The 19,778-nt window shown below is 39.5% G+C and overlaps 1 protein-coding gene across 4 annotated transcripts in view; it reads right to left on the bottom strand.

The window, feature by feature from the left end:
- Nucleotides 1-2,600: 2,600 nt before the first annotated feature.
- map7d1a (MAP7 domain containing 1a) overlaps nt 2,601-19,778 on the bottom strand; it is a 40,019-nt gene continuing 22,841 nt past the window's right edge. For 2 of the 4 annotated variants that reach the window (XM_007557221.2, XM_007557222.2), the window contains 14 exons: nt 19,425-19,536; nt 17,929-18,033; nt 16,950-17,072; nt 16,730-16,875; nt 15,884-16,014; nt 15,261-15,499; nt 14,144-14,426; nt 12,859-13,039; nt 12,248-12,352; nt 7,964-8,014; nt 7,822-7,882; nt 5,961-6,042; nt 5,480-5,709; nt 2,601-3,440 (listed from right to left, as the gene is read on the bottom strand). In XM_007557221.2, the coding sequence (XP_007557283.1) occupies nt 3,430-3,440; nt 5,480-5,709; nt 5,961-6,042; nt 7,822-7,882; nt 7,964-8,014; nt 12,248-12,352; nt 12,859-13,039; nt 14,144-14,426; nt 15,261-15,499; nt 15,884-16,014; nt 16,730-16,875; nt 16,950-17,072; nt 17,929-18,033; nt 19,425-19,536 (1,860 nt within the window). In that variant the 3' untranslated portion in view covers nt 2,601-3,429. The remainder of the gene's footprint in view (nt 3,441-5,479; nt 5,710-5,960; nt 6,043-7,821; nt 7,883-7,963; nt 8,015-12,247; nt 12,353-12,858; nt 13,040-14,143; nt 14,427-15,260; nt 15,500-15,883; nt 16,015-16,729; nt 16,876-16,949; nt 17,073-17,928; nt 18,034-19,424; nt 19,537-19,778) is intronic. The other 2 variants (XM_007557223.2, XM_007557224.2) reach the window with 1 other exon arrangement.

Raw genomic sequence — 19,778 nt, 5'->3', positions numbered from 1 at the left:
CATATTTCACCAGAGAAGTTTAAGTCATTTAATGAAAAAAGCAGCCAAGAGGCCCATTGCAACACTGGAGAAGCTGTGAAGATCAACAACTTAGCTGGGAGAATCTGTCAAGAAGAGAGCTCAAAGCTGTGCTCATAACAAATATGGCCTTTATGAAGGAGAGGCAGGAAAAAGGCTATTTTTGAAGGGCAAGAATTTTAAAATATGGCACAAGCCATGAAGGCAACAGAGCAAATGTGGAAGAACAGATGAAATAAAAACATATTATTTGTTACGTTCATTACATTTTTCTTACACATTTTCAGTTTTATTTGTAATATCAACTGACGTTCACATCAAATGAGAAAGGAAAACAAAAGGAGCTGATCAGAGTTGGATGGAGCTAAATGTGACACAATGCAGGAAAAAGAGGAAAAGACTGAAGGAACAAAGACAAGTTTCACCTTCCAGCAGGAAAACAGCCCTAAACATACCAGAGACCAATCTATTACAGGAATGTGGTTCTTCTAAAACAGGGGTGCCCAAAGTCAGTCCTCGAGGGCCGGCATCCTGCATGTTTTAGTTCTCTCCCTGATGGTAGTAACAATCTTTTCAGCATGTCAATGTTCTCCTTAGGTCTCTAATGCGCCATCATTTGATCCAGGTGCGTTAAACCAGGGAGAGAACTAAAACATGCAGGATGCCGGCCCTCCAGGACCGACTTTGGACACCCCTGCTCTAAAGTTTTAAAACCACTTTTAGAACCAACTCAGAATCTGTGGCATGATATTCACAGACACTCTCCATCCAACTTGACTGAGCCTGATCTACTGAGTAAAGAAGAATGACATAAACCAACAAACTTGCAGTTTTCATAGCAGCGACATGTGGATCAACAAAAGTATTCTCCTGGGGCACCAAAAAGAAATTAATGCCATAGTTTCCGGATTTTTATTTATTCAGGCATTTTAAAACCACATGTTGTGCACCACTTTATGTTTTTCTACAAACTCAAATCCCAGTAATGTGAAGTTTTTGACTTGGAAAATGTCCCAGGGACATGAATATTTTATCAAGGAGTTCAGGCACCATCCTCACTCGACAAACTGTGAACAAGCTTTGGTCCTCTGTTCGAGGGGGCAACACCACGGTGATATTTCACAGCCGCTTTAAGACATTCAAATCACGCGAGTTCTACATGATTGTCAGTGCGGGATGTGTTCGCCATCGCATGAAGGGGAACATAAATCATGTCGTCAGCTGTCTAGCAGGCTGGAAGCTTTGTGCCAGGCTTGCCGGTGGCCACAAATATAAAGTGGAATGGGAAGGGCAGAGCCGCAGCGTCGCATTCCCCCCCCCCATGAAGATTTTGTAAAAGGAGCCCCAAAGCAAACTGGACAGCTGAGCCAACGTACTTGCAATGTTCATGAAGTTTAGCAGCATTTGGTTTTGTGTGGTGGGCAAGATTCCCAAGTGGAAACACTTCAAATGCAAACTGCTCACTGATCAGACATAGACCAAAGAACACCAATACCTCTGTCAAATTGGTAACACATGATCAATGTCAGCTCGTTTTCCAAATCGCTAAATTTTAGAGACAATCAACATCAGTATATTTTTAGTTCACGCAACTAATCCCTTAGGCATCAAAAGCATATTTTAGAATAAAGCTCAAACTTTCCAGGCCACCAACCCAGTTGAGATCGTTAGTCATCAGACATTAATCTCCCTTATTTACAAACTATGTGGAAAAACTCCAGTTTTTCCCACACAAAAAAATAGCTAAATGGGGAAAACAAACTGTTTAATCTCATGCGCCGTTTGAGATCTAGTCTGTAATTTGGGATAATTCATTATTTTGTAATTACAACTCTTACAACTTAAGCTTTTAGTTTAAACTCAAATTAGCTTGGATCTTGGCTGTGACGGTAATGAGGCCAGTCTTACTCAAATGTTCTGGCCTTGGTTTTGGAAGGTGCTTTCAACACCTAAAACCAATCTTACAAATATGGAAATGTCGCGTTATATTCTACAAAAGTGGAGAATGAGCCACAAAAGGTCATTCACGAGCATAATGGCTGTTCAGAGTGCCGTTTTGGATCATTAAGGAAAAGTTGAATGGGAGGAAAAAGCTTGACAGAAAAAAGTTAAACAGGCAACAAGGATCAGTGAAGTATTTCATTTCATTGTGGACGGCCCCAGTGGACTGTCTGCTGAACAGCTGATCAGTCAGCAGTCTTCTCAATGACAAGGTGATAACATAGGTGGAATATAATAATGTTTTACTTAGTCATAAATTACTGAATCTTTCCAATAATATTGAATTGGTTTTCCCTTTGTCCTCTCAGAATCAGATTGACATATTAAACTTCTGAGTTCCTTCGCGTCACATTTTTCAAATCTTGATTTTTGTTTCCACGTGAGCTTCATCATCTTGCTTCCTTCAATCCCCCGTCATGTCCAAGCAGCTGGGGAGAGTGAAATCCAGGCTTCTAAGCAGAAGATAAATGGATGGAGTTTAGGATCCATTTTGGATGCAGATGAGGGCTTATTTTTTATTTTTGTTGTAAATTTAATAGTTAACCAGAGAAATGGCAGAAAAGAAAGATGAGACTCCAGAGTAGACTGCCTGTCTTTATTAAGACTTCGGATACTCCCACTGACCTTACAACACAGCAAAATCAGAGAGTTTACAAGCTTTTCAAAACACCTACAAGTTCAGTGAATCTCAATGCAAGTGAGAGAAAACTGTCATGCTTGAACAAATGTGGGAGGACAAAAAAAAAAAAAAAAAAAAAAACTACAGCAGGAGAAACTCCTTCTGTAGGAAAACAACTTTGTTTTACAGCAACAGAGATGGATACTTCATTAGTACATCCAGGGTTTGCATACAATCATTCAAAGCTAGCAGACAGCGAGAAGCGGTTTCTCGTTAGCTTGCGCTTGAAAATGTTTTTTCTATTTAACTTTACAAAACTGTTACATGTAGCTTTATACAAACCAGGCTGCAGAACAGCTGGGTTTTGATGAGACTCCCTTTTGTAGAGCTTTAAAATCCTCTGTGGTTCCTCCTTCCTCTGACACAAAGTTCATGTACAGTATTCACAAAGACGTGACCAGTCCTTTATATACTTCTTTCAGTTAAATAACTAGAGAACAAATAAAACATTATTCTGTGAAATAATTAGTCAACTGGAAGGATGATGCTGAGTGTTGAAGAGTCCTGAATCGGTGGCATGAAGATCTGATGCGCCATGCGATGCTTCATCCCGTCATCTTTGTTCCCCGGATGGGTCGTCGTCTGTGGTAACCTTCATCTTCACAGAGGCATGTTTACGTTTAAGAGCTGGATGAAGATTGACGATTGGCACAGGTCACAGGGCTCGCTGTGTGAGCGTTGGCAGGGTTCAGGACAATGTAAGGCGACATGATGACTCCAACAGGAGGAAGTCACAGGACCTCTGGAAGAGAGAGACACAGAAAGGAAAGGTTAAAAAATAAAAAAAAAGATATTCAATAAATACCAGGTGCATCTAAAAAATAGGATATCATGGGAAAGTTAGCTTCAGTTATTCGATTCAAATGTGAAACTCATTAAGATTCAGCACATAGTGACATATTTCAAGTGTTTGTCTTATATTTTAAGATTATAGAGTACAACTAAAAGTCTAAAATAGTTTAATTTAGAATATTTCAAAAGTAAGTAAAATATTTTTTACTTCAGAAAGATTATGAGATTATGTTACAGTGTTGCTAAGGCCTGTCGACTCAAGTTGAGGACAATTGAATCAAAGCATTTTAGTGGAAAGTAAGTGGAAGGAAAATGTAGAAAAAAAGTGGAGAATCATCACAGAAAACCACGACTTCAAAAGGGTTTTAAAGATTTTATCCAAGTTAAGATGATCTCTGGAGTAACTTTACAAGGAATCCAACAGTTTTGCGCCGACTTCTCCTACAGCTCTCGGCTTGTGAATCTCCTAACTCTTTAAAATGAACAGAAATAGCTGCTTGAGATATTCAACTCAACGTCTAATGAATACGTTTCACTTTTTAACCTGCTAAAATGAATGATTATATTTTTTGATGATACTTACGTTCATTAAGATGCAACTTTTTAATCATCATATCAACAGGAAAGAGATTCCAATCTGTAGCCAAAAATGGGCTGGCATCACTGAACAGGGTAACGATGTGATGCACAAACCTCTGACCCGTTGACAATACTAACTGCAAAAGGATGCTAACCACGCCGCAGGGGGCAGGTTCCCAATAAATCTTTACTGTCTTGTTTACAAGGATCAAATGAAAAGGCAGCAAGGCTCCAAACTTAGACACATTACAGAGAAAAGCAGCTAACACGTGAAACGCAGGATGCATTGTTTTAGAGATATTTAAGACGTGGGGTCAAGCTCGGGTCAGATTTAAGCCTTATTCAGCTCTGAATATAAACTGCCCTCGTGTGGCGTTACATTGTGACTTTAGATCAGCCTGGTGTATTAGTCCTGCTAAGACAGTCATCTCACATGTCCAGATTTACGAGTGAAGATGAGAAGCCAAATATGTTTAGGTTTTATGACTGAGTTAACAGAAAGAGATATGCGGGACTGAGAATGAGAGAAAGGAAACCGATCGAGATGGTATCAAAGAAAGTCATGATCCATTTTCCTGGCTAACCAATTATGATTTCTGGCTCGTACTTTGGTAACAGGTGAGAATTAAAATCCAGCAGATATACGAGGGGGGGGAAGGCTGCTGACGTTGCTGCTGGGAGGGAAACGAGCGCAGGCATTGCACGGTGCTTAATTGCTGCGGAGTCGTGTTTCTAGCCCCCGGCGGCGCAGCACTTGTGGATTGGGGCTCCTCGTCGCCTCCGGAATTCCTCTCTGGGCCCCGATCCGAGTCAGTCGAGCTGGTGAATAAAAGCTGTCAACAGGATAAAGATACCCCCGCTTCTCTTCGACTTTTCCTTCAGCACTGCTTCCATATCCCATCTCCACCTTTTTTTAGTGTAAGTGAACTCTTCGTGCCGCACCTTCCTGCTCTCGGGGGGCTTCTCGCTTTCACTGGGGTGATGAACTGTATGTTTGATTGAGAGCAGCTTCACTGCAGGGACAGTAGTTCACCCATATTTTAAAGACAAAGCGAGCTTTGTCTACTTCTAATGCACATCAACCAAGGAGCAATGGGTTTTCTAGAACAATTGAATTCTACGTTACACAAAACATCCTGTAGAAAGAGCGAGCTACTGAATCCTGTCAAACATTTATATATTGGAGAGTGCTTCCACTGATGAGCAGTGAAGGAGATGATGTTCCACATCATCACACTGCCTCCACCGTGCTCAACTCGCAAGTTGATTTTTCTTTCTAAAGTGGTGCCAATTAAAAAAAATAAATAAATAAATATCCAGGCTTTTAAAACTACGTCAGCTGTTCATTTTAGCATATTTTTGTTTCCAGCTTTTCTCTGTGTGCCGTAAGACGTTTTCCACACTGTGTACCTGCGACGTGCTGCGGCTTCATGGGGCCTGCTTTCTTCATGAAGGACTCCTCGCTTTCGAAAGCGAGGATGGGCTCAGCGGACGTGCCGGTCTCGGAGTTGTCCCGGGCTCCGTTGGAGGCGTTGTCCTGGTTTGTGAGGTGGATGAAGTCTTCGAAGTGGCCAGCGTCTCCTTTAGAGGACAGACCGTTTTCATGCCTCGCCGGCTGGAGCCCATTAACCACTGAGAGGCTACGGGGAGGGAAACATGGAGAACAGCTCAGTCGGCCAACATGACTCAGATCAGAGTGAGTCATTTTGTTGTTGCTGAAGAAAATGAGGAAATCAGTTCATTCTTCAACTATTTACACTTTTTACTGACATCCTGATCCTTGTGGCTTTCTGTTTCCTGCAAGTGTTCGGTAGTAACGTTCCACCTTTGTTTCCTGGAAAGCTTTGCTCCCGCTCGTGGCGCTTTGCGAGCAAAAAGAATTGATCCTTACCTTTCTTTGAAGTTACTCTGTCCATTCTCTGCCTTGTTGTTGGGCAGACTCTCCTCCTGTTTCGCCTGATTGTCAGCAGATACTAAAGTGACACAAAGTAAACGGTAGCGGTTACAGCTGACCCACATTTTCTACCAAAGTTCAACATAAAACAGCAGATTTTAGGTTCATTTCAAGCCACGCCGTTATTTTGGTTCCAGCTGCTTCTTTTACTCGGTGTTCTTCTGAGACTGTGACATTGTTTTCCTACAAGTTACAGAAGCAAAATGACAAAAATGGTTAAATAATTTGCTGTAAATTTTTTTACAAATGATTTTATAGTACATTATAAATTTACACGTACCCAAGTTGAAATTTGTATTTCAAGTAATTTAGATGACTATGGCTAACGGCTTATAAAAAGGGACAATCTGCGTTTCATAAAATTATATTAATATGTCAGGTAAGTAAAGAATCAGCCTGTGGTTCTGCTGAAGCGTTTAGGATGTCCAGGATGATTTAGCAGCCTTCACCATTTCTGCATTAAGTCCAGTAAAAGCCTGCACACCAGCCTCATCCCACACCTGGTAAAGCTTTTTCCTACCACACTTTTTCCTTCTGCTCAACTTTCCGTTAATATGCTTGGGTGAAGCACTGAGCAGCCATGATTTTAGTCACGACCTTTTATAGCAGTCTATTGGACAACTGTAGAATGAGCCGTCTTACAAATGATTGTGTGTAAACCATAACATTACATTTTTGCTTTTAAAATCTTTATTAGTTTGTTGTAATATTTTGATTAATTGAAAAAACAGAAGTTGTTTTTTTTTTTTTTACCCTTAGCATCAAAATGAATTGAATATCTTGAAATATATCATGATATGAACGACACTGTTTTAATTTCTGAACTATACTCGATGGTATTCCAATTGACTGATAATTATAAAACTTCAGAACAAATACCATTACAAACATCAGTAAATAATGAAAGGTCTAACTTTGTTCAGGCATCTTTCGTAAGGACTTGGGACCCCCCAATCTGAGCTTTTTAAGCATTTGGTTGTGGCTAACACGAAGCACCAGCCGACCCTGATTAAAGCGGATCCCTGCTTGCCAGACCTCCAACCACATCAGCCCCTGGCTAACGATTTCCTCATTCAGACAAAGACTGGAACCAGCAGCCTTTCTCTGAGAACTCAAACTCAATTGTTACATAACAGAAGCTGCTGATATTACTTTCAGATAACATTTATCAAGAACACATTTCCCCCCCCCCTTAGATCCGGGGTTGACACAAAAGTGTCATGCATCAAAAATAGGTGTAAAATTGCAGCAGGTTGTTGCCATTAGCCCACTCTTCCTCCCATCCTTCAGGCTAAGGGATTCAACAAGTAGTGAGCACACATGGGTCCCATTGTGCCGGGTTAAACAAGCTCGACGGCAGCTGCACAGGATATGAGGCAGAGATATCATCTGAAAACCCTTTAATACGACAAGCTTCACGGTGAATCCGACTCAGATGGGAGAACAGACTGAAGATGCAGCAGATATTTATGCTTTTGTTTAGTGCCGCACAAAGAGGAACGGAACATTTGTTCAAGGGTACTGCTTAATAAAAAAATAAATCAAATCAGTTAACTTGCAACAAGATGAGTCAGAGAACTTTTTATTAGAGTTTATTAACTGAGGTCATAAACATCTTTTAGTGGATTCTGAAAACCATCCCAAAGTCTTCACTTTAATTTTAAGTCTTTGTCTTAAAGTTGCGTCCAAAAGGATAATTTTTATCTCATTAAATGTTGCTGGGGAAACGATGTTTAATTTCAATTAATTAATGACCGTCTTTAAAAGTCAGAGAAATCCAATTCAATGTTCTGCTTACCTTTGCTGGTCTCTCCCTGCATGTCATTGGAGAAAGCGACAGTGGCGGATTTAGTCTCTTTCTATAAAGATTAAGGAGGAACTTACTGGACAGTAAGGGTTTTGCTTCTTGTTTTAGTAAAAAAGTAAAAGTTTAAATCTACCTTTTCACCCCCATCGGTCTTGCGTGTCCTCTTCATGATCTCTTCCAGACGCTGACAAAAAAGCAAAAGAAAAAAAAACAGAAGGAATAAACTGGAGGGAAATTTTTTTTTTTATTTTGATCCATTTTTTTAATTTGCAGAGTATTCTTTTACTTTAACATTTTGTAATGCATCGTTGTGTGTTACAGCAATGCATTACAGTATAGAAATAGTTGTCCTTGTATAGCTGGGATACCAGTTTCAGTTCTATGAATAGTCTGATGTAGGCAAGTGTCGGTTAATAATCAACACTAGCAAAGAATTCCTGTCATTCTGATAAGATGGCTAAGTGATGAGTTTAGTTTTTTTTTTCTTTTTTTTCTGGTTGGTCAACTGGTTGAAACAAAGTGCTTACACATTTCCTTAGCTTAAAAAAAAACAAAAAGGCAAATTCGACTGTTTGGAAGAAAGTCTGGTAGTGAAACTCTCAGACAATGATGGCATGGAAACAAAAAGAGTGCCACTGTTTTACAGTGAAACTATTTCCACAGCAGGTCATCTAACGGAGTAGAATGACTATTAAACCAGCCAATATCTGCTTATTTTAGGCCAAACTCTGTAGCAACTGATTAAAAAAAAATATAGTGCCATTTTAAATGTAATAAGACCAAAAATTGCTTTAACTTGTCAAATAGTAATAAAGTTTTTGAACATTATAAAACATATCACAAGTACATGACCACTGTTCTCTCTGAGCAGTACTACAATTCTCTAATATTACAAACCCAGAAATAGTGCAACAAATAATAAAAATGACAAATTTGCCATTCATTATAACAGGAAACTGCACTAACAGCTTCTTTCCCAATGCAGTCCTAAATATGATTTGTTTAGCTACAGTGACTACATTGTTAAAGATTTGGATTTTGAATGCTGGTTATGCTTGTTTGACATTTAAAATGTCAAAAATGATTACAGTATTGGCTGCTACACTTTGAACAGAAGAATGACAAAATGGTACAAAAGCGGACTGAAAGCTACTAAACTTTGTGTTTATTTTGCATTCATGCATCAAAGTAACATTTTTTTCATGGATAATTTTGGAACGGTCAACATGATGTTACGTCAGCAGGAGCAAAACAAGAATAATTGTTGTTTTTCTCCTTTAAAGAACATATAAAACTGGCTGCTTCACTCTGACCAAAAGAATGACAACATGATACAAAACAGCTTGAAAGCTAGTAAACTTTGTGTGTTCTACATTTACAGCGAGGCATCGAAGTAATATTTACGTCTAATTTTAGAATAGTCAATATGATGTTATTTCAGCAGGAGCAACACATGAGTAATTTTGCTTTTCTGCTTTAAAGAACTTACAAAATTGGCTGCTGCACTCTGAGCAGAATGACAGCATGGTACAAAAACAGCCTGGAAGCTAGAAAACTGTGTTCTACAATTATAGTTAGGCAACAAAGTAACATTTTCTATGTCTAATTTTATAACAGTCAATGTAATGTTACTTCAGTACAGGCAAAACTGTTGCTTTTCTTGTTTAAAAGAAGAAATTACCGTTATGCATTTTTGTTTCAGGGTTTTGTGTAAATAAATACGCCGAGTCTGATGATGGTTACTACTTTAGTTTCTAGTACTTGGTTGGAAACTTGACAGGAATAGTTTGGCAAAACTCAGCCAATCAGAGCTTCAGACGGTTTAATTTACAATTTCAGGCTCATGTTTCATTTTCTATTTATTCTATGTCATAATATTTCTCTATTTTTGTAACTTTAATACTGAACTAGTTATTAGTAAGACAACTTATTAATAGATTGTCCTATTATCGTCACTCGGTTTTGAGTGATGATGAAGTGTAACTTGTGTAATTAGCAAAAAATAAAACAGGTATTGGCTGAATTTTGCACAGCTGAGCAGTGAAGTGCTTTATAATAAAAAATTAAACCCCTCTTCTTTTCACATATATATGCACTGAAGTTAGACACAAGATCTGACCTTCATCCGACGCGGTTACACCATAACTGCAGCTGCCGCTCATAAAAGAGAGGCATTTTTAAGATCCGGGATTATTTCACCCACAGCTCAGACACTCATAGCTTTGGTATCTGGTTTAGCTGCAAAACGTGCTTCCACACTGTAGATTTCTGTTGTCCCAGTAAGTTGCTGATGCTGCTGTGTGAACCCCCAGGGGTCCTAACCCGGTCTAAACGGAGCGGATAAGGACAGCATCTTTGTTGTGGAGGATGAGATGTTCCTGTGGGCTCAGTCCTACTGATTTAGTGACGCCTGGCAGAACTACGTCTGCTGGGAAGAGGCAGCATGCTTACAAAGCTCTTTTGAGATAATAATGGAGGACGAACTATTAAGACCAAACAAAATGAGTCAGATAACAAAAAAAAAAAAAAAAAAAAAAAAAAAAAAAACACACATTCTTGCTTTCAACAAAAGTATTAAGATACGCTCATATAAGGTATGACATTTTGCTTCGCAAAAGTATGGACACATTTCAGGCTTTACCACATTTTTCACATCACAATCAGATTTTTTCAATGAATTTAAGAACGGCAACATGTTTTAAAACGTAAAAACGAGATTGGATTTTTGTGTCTTGAAGACGTTTACTGTCATCACCCAGAGGGTTTCTCCAGGTTCGAACATGGATGGGATATGTCACGTTTCTATAGTCATTCACTTGTTTGATCCTTTATTCTATTCAATGTTCAGGGTAATGAGCAGTGTTGGTTCTTATCCACACAAATCTGACCTTTTGTCATCTCCATGGGACTAAAATTATGTTTTTTCTTTGACCAGAGAGCCTTACAACTGCTGGTCTTTGCCCTGTAGTCTGTCATCGTTTTGGTTTTTATTGTCCTCATTGTGGTCTGAACAATGCGTTTGTTTTTATTTTTCCTCATGTTTTCTATAGTTACATGTTCGATTTAATATTACTGTATGTTTTGGGGACTACAGGTGTAGCTATAACCTGGTACAGTACATCTCTCCTTCAGTGGTTGATGTACATTGTCCCATTTTAAATAAATTTGAGTTATTTCACATGTCAGATATGCTTCCTATACGACACGTTGAAAGCTATAAGAAAGATTCTTATACCTTTTTCTCTAAAACGGCTCCTCTCTTGGCACTCTTCCATAAAAGCAACATTTTTAGAGTGCATCACAAACAGTCGACATGTCAACACATTCTCCTTCCCTAGTTATAGATCTCTGCAGCTTTTCCAAACCGCCATGGGCCTCATGGTTGTTTTAATTAATGTTTTCCTCTGTCAGCTTTTCAATTTTGGCAAATCCACATCTATGTAGGTTTGAAGTTGTGCCACATCTTATAAATTTTTAAGTTTAAATGAAAAAGGGTCCAGTAAAAATCTTTAAAGCTGGAAACACACTCTGTGTTATTTATGACCATCCTGGTGTGTTCCTTTGTTCTTCAAGAGGTTGTTTGATCACTTATGTTCACTAAAAACCTGTTGGATCAGAAGTGGGGTTGTACTGCACACAGGTGGGCTCTATAAAGTAAATTGGTGCTGTCTGAAAGGCAGCTTGCTGCACTGGGGTTGAATAAAAATGCTTTTTTCGATTTGTGAACAGGTTTGAAAACATTTTTCACCTCATGATTTATACCCATATTTTCCTTTTAGCTGTTTTGTACTGCAGCAGAAACAAGCAGGGAAAAAAACAACTGTTAAAAGAGGAAGTCAAGTACAGATTTGTGGTTTGTTGTCCCCAAGTGCTTCACTTTAGTTACCATTCTGTTCCCTCCCTCTGATCTTACGGCTGACCCAGGGCTGCAGTGCATGAACATAAAGGTCACAGAAGTATCATTATACATGTGCAAAGATCTTCACAAATCCGCTCAGATAAGATTGGGGCAGCTACCCTGCCAATATTAGGACTTATATATAGACATGCACTCTAAAACACAGAGGCACTCCAAGGCCTATTAAATCATGGCATGCAGACAGCCCCTCCAGGATAAGCCAAAAACATCATTCGTATTGGTTTCAGGGACTCGGCCTTCCAGCCTGATTTTTGTTGTGTCAGAGGACAGGCCTCAGAGCGAACATAACCCAGAATATAATTGCACCACCCATGGGGGAGTGAAGGAGACTTTGCATCAGCTAATTTGTTTCTTAACTTGTAGTATCTTTTGTTTCAATGAATAATGGATTTGGATGCATGCTTCCCTTTAAAGCCGTAATGGGTGAATATCTTGTTTGAACTCGAGTTACACTCCAGTGGAGAGAACAGCGGTGGGAGAGCAGATGTACAGCCCTACCTTTTTCCTCTCCAGTCTCTCCTGCTCCTCCTTCTGGAAGTGTTTCTCCCTTTCGAGACGCTGCTTCTCCGCCTCCTCCCGGGCTCTCGCCTCAGCCTCTTCTTTCTGAAACACAAACACATGAAAATCCAACCACAACTTCTTTGCAGGCAAATGAAGGGGGGAAAAAATACTGCAGCCAAAAAAGCAAGGCTTTTTTTTTTTCTTAACGTAACAGGGGTGTGGTTGTTCCCTGCTGTTACTGTTTACAACCACAAACGGGATATTTTCCTGCACATAAAAAAATAGATCCTTTTTGGACTTTTCCTGTCCTCATGAGGACAATACAGTGAAAGAAAAAAAAAAGGAAAAAAAAAAGAAAGAAGTGATCAAAACAATGGGCTCTTTGTGTTTGAGATGCTGGAACATGTTTGACCACAAAAACACATCTGGGAATGACCACAAGAGGGCAGTAAAGTGTTAGAGCTCATGACACCACAGTAGAATCATGTTATGTGTCTACAAATATAAAACCAATTAAGTGAATTCTCTGGCTGACTTCAGTTTGTTTCTAGCTGAACCCACTTCCTCTCTAGTTTCATCCACACAAACTCCAGCTGTGACGTTCTGACCTGTTTCTGTAAGCGCAGGTTCTCCTCCTGCTCAGCCTTGGCTCTCTCCTCAGCCTCCTTCTCCTCCTGCAGCCGCTTCTCTTCGTCCCTCCTCTGCTGCTCCTCGGCCATGGCTCGCGCCTCCTCTTCCCTGCGCTGTCTCTCCTCTGCCTCTCTTGCGATTCGCTCCTCTCTCAGGATCCTGGATCATATGAGGACAAAACAGGATGTAGAATTATGTCAGGACTTTCCCTCGTAAATGTGTTTGATCACAACTCTGATCCACATGGAAGCTTTAAATCAGTTTCAGAGATACGAATTTGGAATTTTGTCTGAATCAGTAAAATTACCTTAGATCTGTGATTTGACTAGGCTGTCGCAACACAAATATATTTTAAGTAAATTATGTTGTAGTCTTTTCTGTTCCTGCTGAAATAAAAACATCTCCACATCACGGTGCTGCCACTACCGCGTGTCACTATGAGGACAGTGTGTTCTGAGTGATTTGCAGTGTTTCTGGTTTATTAGTTTTGCACATGAACCAAAAAGTTCTATTTTTATGCCTTGTCTGATTTGTGCAAATTCTACTTTATATTACATGTGGCAAATAGAAAATAGGACTTCTTATCTTAATGTTTCAACATTGTCTTCTTCACAGTCTTTTCCAGACTTGCGGAGTATCTGGTTAACAGATACTGCAAAAACACAACATCTTACCGTGTACTTTTGGTCTGGTTTCTAGTGCAAATATCTAAGCACTTACAAGTAACTTTTCAGCAAGATGCAGAAGCATGTGTCAAGTCAATCATTTAACAATATTGATGAAGAAGAATCAACTCTATTGGCAGATTATTGTACTTGTGACAAGGGGGGGGGAAAAAAGTCTTGTTATAAAGGGAAATAATCTGAATGTTGATTACTTTTTAATCAACATTCAGGAAATTGTGACTTAAAACAAGCTCATATTTCTTCCTGAAGAGTTACCTGTAAGTTAGTTGCATGTCATTTCAAGTGTAATAAGATATTTGCACTAAAAATTAGACCAAGAATACTTGGTAAGATTTTGTGTTTTTGCAGGGTTATGTTGACATTAAATAGCTAGCATACAGGTGGAATGTGTTAACTAATTATATGTCTTCTAAAGGCAATTTGATTGCAGTGCATTTCAAAGTACGTATTTGACAGATGTGTCAAATCCATTAAAAAAAAAAAAAAAAACAACAACAAAAGTAAAAGCTTACTTCCATTCTATAAATCAAACCAGGAGCTTTCCATTTGCACATCTACTCTCCCCAGACTGACTGACCTCTCCTTCTCCTCTTGTTCGCGCCGCTCTTGCTCCTCCCTCTCTCTCTGCTCCCGGGCCTGGCGGCGTTTTTCTGCCAGGATGCGGGCCGCCTCCTCGGGGTCGTTGGTGCCGGCCATGGGCTTGGCTGACGGAGAGGGTGAAGGTGACACAGCGCGGGCAGACGGGGTTGAAGCCGCTGGCTCGGGCTGGGAAGGAGTGAGAGCGGGACTGGGGATGCTTGGAGTTTGAGGCGTGGAAGCAGCAGCAGAAGAAACTGTGATGGCAGGAGCCACAGGAGGACCTGAAACACAAGTATTTTAAAATGGGAGCCATCAGTTTTGACTGGGTGCTAATTTTTGGATATTTCCACTTACTTTTTCTCCAAAACAAAAAAAATTCTAGCAGAAAACTGGACTAAATGGCCAAGTTAATAAGCAGAGTCTGTCTGCACTTAGTGCGGCTCAGATATGACAGATGGCTTTTCATACTTATTGCTTATTAAAAACATTACAAAGGCTTTTTACATTTATTCTATTGTTCTTTGAGATACAGACATAGACCAAGGCACAAGAGAAGAGAGTTTAATTCAATTATTTAAATAAATTCTGTTAATGCACATTTTTTCTGTACTTATGCAGGTCTGAAATGCTAAATTAAAATGCTTGGCGAGATGCCATTCCCAGACCCAAATGCTTTCTTCTGAGAAAACTATCCAGCAACATCACCATCAGCTGATAAAACTAGCTTTGCGGATACCATAGGAACGTTATTTGTGAATTATACTAAGATGTAGCTAAGTTGGACAAAAAGTCTTTAAAGTAGAACACTTCTTCCTCTCAATACACAGAATGGATGTCATTAAGAGGTTAATTTATTTCAATCATTCAACTATATTGAGTTACTGAAATGCAAGTACTTTTTGATTATGTGATTTATTGAGATGCACCTGTACTGCAATAATATAGTCTGAAACATTTCACTCCAGTTTACACTTCAATCTGAAGAAAAATCAAACCCATCTATATCCAGGTTTGTATCTACTTCCCTGTCTAACTCCCAATAAGCATTTAATTCATATAAGCTCCAGTTAGAGAAGCACAAGAAATTCACTATTTTTCCAGCTTTAGCTACTCACTCCTCCGTCTCTCTGGAGTGGTGGGCCTGCGGGGCTCCTTCACTCTCTCCAGTGGAGCAGGGGAAGCGGTCCGGTGGTCTATCCTGGCCGGGGTGCTGGCTCGTTTCGGCCGGGCTTTAGGAGTGGCTGGGCTGCCACGGGTTGATGGGGGCTTCGGGGAGGCAGCGGGGCTTGGAGAGGCATTTCTGCCCTTGAGTGTGGCCGGGGATGCTGGTCGCTGTCTAGATAAAGGACTTGGACTGGAAGAGAGAGACGAGGGGGAACATATGAAACATGAAGGAAATGATTGCAAAACGGAAAACTAAAAACACATAATAGCTTGTTTAGATAAAAATGATTTTGAATAATTGCAGTCACACTGCAAAATAAACAGGCACTGCCCCACAAACACTTGGAAGTGAGCCATTCCTGTCTTTAAAATGTTTTCCCACTCCAAGCCTGTACCTCAAGGAACTTAATTTATTTTCCCCTTTCGCCCCATCCATCCGTTATAGAAGTGACTTATTGTGTGGTCAGGGAATTAGAGAGGACTCTCTGAATGTGAATATTATGAAGAAATATTCTATTTTAACAGTCATAACCACATATTTTTAAGCTGAGAATATTACAAATACATCACATACCTTGGATCAGGTCTGTGTCTCATGCTGGGAAGGGATTGCCTCTTCTTCAGCACCTTCTCTTTACTGATGGCCTTTTTCTCCTTCTCATTCTCCCGTTCTTTGTCTCTTTTTTCCTTCTTGTTTTTATCCATCTGAAATAAAAAGATTTTTAACCAAAATTAGCATTCATTTTCCTTAAAAAGTTTTTTTATTATTATTATTATTATAGAAATAAAGCTGAAAAGTTTAGAAAAAAAAAACAGTTTTCAGACCAGGATACATTTTAATTCAAAGTGTGTTAAAGATCCCAAACACTAGAGCGAAGCCACGATCGAGGCTTTTCCAACTACATTCATCAGCCTCCCTGACTAAACTCGACTCCAGATACTCATCACTTGTCAATCTTCTGCGATTTTATGTCAGTTGCATCTCTAAAACAAACATGAGAGTGTTTGTATAGCTAATTAAAGAAAAATCTAAACCCTTTTTAAGGTTCACAACATGCAAAATGTTAATCACAGGAAACCAGACGCTGTATTGTCTGCTGCTGCTGCAAAAAAAAAAAAAAACATCACCTGGTCTTTGTTCTTAAAAATCCTCTCAACAGCTGCTCATAAAGAACTGAGGCGCCTCTAGGGGAGTTGAAACACTACTCATACAATTTATGAAGTTCAAAGTAATAGGAAACCATTTCATGTTTTGTCAGCACTTGATTAACTGAGTCCCATCAAAGCAGATGCTGAAGATGCTCGATTTAGCAAAGCACTTCAGTAACAAAAATCCTGACAAAGAGTTCTTGGTAGTTTCAATTTCACCCATTATTCATTCATCAGGTCTAGTAAAATGTATCCACTGCTTTTAACTTACAGGCGTGGAGCTTCGTCTGTGCTGCCGCTGAGTGATGTCCGGCGTGCTAGACGTCACCCTCCAGCGGTCAGAGCAGCGGTGGTGTGGCTGGTGGGCGCACAGGGTGAGGGGGCTGGCTGAGGCCGAACGAGGACACACAGAAGAGTCTGTGGTTGAGAGTTAAGAGGTTAAAGCTGGTAAATCGTTATGAATTCATGCGGTCTTATGAAACCCAACTTACGTCCATCTTTTCCATTACTCAGGACACTAGCAGCACTGCGGCTGCGGGCGAGGAACGACAGGGTGGGCGTCATCAGTCGGTCGACTATACTGCTCTCCCATGGAGTCAGTGCAAGGCTGCGAGCTGCAAGCAAGAAAAAGAAAATATAAAAGTTGGGTTCAAAATGAGCCTCAGAACCACATCTTTCCTTAACCCAACACAACAGAGATCCAAAGAAAGTGTTCCCACAATTATGAAATAAAGGATTCTGCAGGAAAATACTTTAAAAGATGTGTTATACAATCAATCAGTGTAGTTGCTTAGTCATTTTGAAGGCATTGTGTTTGTTATTGATCACTCTTTGTTGGGATAAAATGGAAAGATTGGAATTTTCTTTGTATCAACACTGAAGAGGAATCATTCTGGGAAGATGAACAAAAAAAAATACTGAAACATTTTGCTTCTAATGTTTCTCCACCTTTGCATCACTTCTTAAGCCTCAGCAGACCTTTTAAACATCAATAAAAAGAATTTTCCTTTTAATTTGACAAATTTGATGTCATTAGTAAATTACATAATCAAAGATGTCCCTCATCCAGTGAATTATGATCAGAAGGAACATAAAAGAACCAATAAGGACAGTGACAAACCCACCAGAAATGTAATGATCATCGCAAGACAATGAAAGAACCAAAACAACAGTAAAAAAAAAAATCCCATAAAAAATAAGCATGCAGAACAATTTAAAGAAAAAAAAAAACAAGGCCGGAGAGTCAAAAAACAAAAATAAGAATTGTGGTTTTGTTGAAGGATGGAAATGGGTCAACTGTCAACCATCAGGGACAGGAGAGGTGCCGAAATCAGACAGTGAAAGGGAGCAACTGCGGGGGGGGGGGGCAAAAAAAAAAAAGGACAACGATGGATGGACTCGTGGGTGTCGCCAGTGGCTGAATGATGGAGAGATTTAAACAGGCGTGGGCCGTTCCAGATGTAGTCTTACTTCTGCTGGGGGAGTTCCAGAGTGTGGCCGAGGACTTGGAGAGTCGCTTGTTTATAACAGAGTCCACATGTTTGGGCAGGTTGACCGCAGAGACAGAGCATCTGCCTAAGAAGCCAAGAGAGCGCCACACAGATGTTCACAAAGGTCACACAGTTGAGAGGAACAGACGGGAGCGTCTGAGGCGTCATGAGTTATGCTAGGACACATCGACTCTTTGAAGGAGCAGCTGCATTAGTTTTGCTGCAGTCATTTCCTCTTTATTCAGACATGTAAAGATCACCGAGACACAAAGTCCCATTTTCAAGAGGAACCTGTTTAAAATGCATGAACAACAATGTTAAGTAGCACAATTCGTATAACACACTCACTCAGTTGTTCAACAGAAAAAGAAGACGGTAGCAACAAAACATTAACAGCATTTCACTAGTAGTATATTAATCAGCAGTCTGTCCCAAATTAATGGATCATTGTTTGTTTTTGTTTCTTTTTTTTAAAAAAAAAAAAGCATTTTCCCCAAATTCTATCCACTGAAGGAGCACTGAATGTAATAAAAGAATCAGTAAATGTAATAATTTACTAAATTGTAAATTAGTTAATGCATATGAAATCTGAAAAACAATGTTAATGACTACCAACACTAGACAGAGCAGGTTTCAAGCAGGATTAGGTGGTTAATAAAAACTGAAATTGAGATATTTTCAGTGTCAGTGAGGTGAACAGAAGGACAGATTAGCTGCAAAAAGCTATTTTAAAAAGGAAACTTTTCTTTGTCAGCCAGTTGTTCAGGCAGCTCTCACTCCATTTCTCCGTTTTAACTTTTTTGCGCTTTCAAACTTCTGCAGTCGAACTATGCTAGATTTGGAAATGTTGGCAGAGCTTTGAAAATCTCACAGGAAAAGGTTTGCATTCTTAAAAAAAAAACAACAAAACACAGATTGCTCTTTTCGTTTACTAATGCTAATGAGTCCAATATCACTTTTTCTGTTTTAATAGCAAAACAATACGAAAGTAGCAAAAATTCTAACTTTTACTTTACTCAAAAATGAGCAAAAAGGTAATATTCCTTGACAATTTCATTTTATGAAAACATCTCAGCATTATTAGCAACAAAACTGCTTAAAGTACTTTTCAAAAATAGTGAAATGTTCCTCCTTCTAGGTTTCTATTTATGAAATTGTCAATGCTATATTTAGGTCCCCATAAAAATATTATTGGGTCAACATTAGAAAAGTTTAAACGTTTTGTGTGTTATATAGATTAAATCGGTATTTGTTTTGTCTAAATGCTGCATGTGGATAAGGATGCAGATCAAAAGCCCTGGAAAGCGGTAACACGAGGAAAAACCATCATCACTTCAGAATCTGTAGCCAGTCTAAATAACTAAATATTTGTTTTGATGTTGGACCAACAATCGTGCAGGAAGTTGTTCATGTAATTGATTTCATCTCATCAAGACTGAATTATAACGTTGATCCAGATGTGCAGCATGAACTCACTCTCTCTCTGGCTGGAGTTTGGCGATCCCGTGCCGACCCATGAACTTCTCTGCTGGCGGATTTCCGCCCACGTCTTCTTAGTCGATCTGTGTATAGCCGCCTCGTAGCGTTTCTGGGGAACATGCGTGGAAAGATGCAAGCTGTTAGAACTTATCTTGTTGGACGTTAGTCAGATGAGCAGCCCAGATTCAAGTACTATGTCTGACTCACGTCTGAGTAAAACTAAATCCTTCCATCTGCAGCTGACCCACTTCATGAGCCATTACAGCAAAAAAGAGATTTAACTTCTCACTCCTCAATGAACTTTTGTCTCAACTATTAGTAGACTGGTGATGCAACACTTTCTAAATGTGT

This window comes from Poecilia formosa, unplaced genomic scaffold (assembly GCF_000485575.1).
Source record: "Poecilia formosa unplaced genomic scaffold, Poecilia_formosa-5.1.2 Scaffold86, whole genome shotgun sequence".
NCBI classification, from domain to species: domain Eukaryota; kingdom Metazoa; phylum Chordata; class Actinopteri; order Cyprinodontiformes; family Poeciliidae; genus Poecilia; species Poecilia formosa.
Note: the sequence above shows the minus strand (reverse complement) of the source record. Positions and strands in the feature narration are given on the sequence as shown.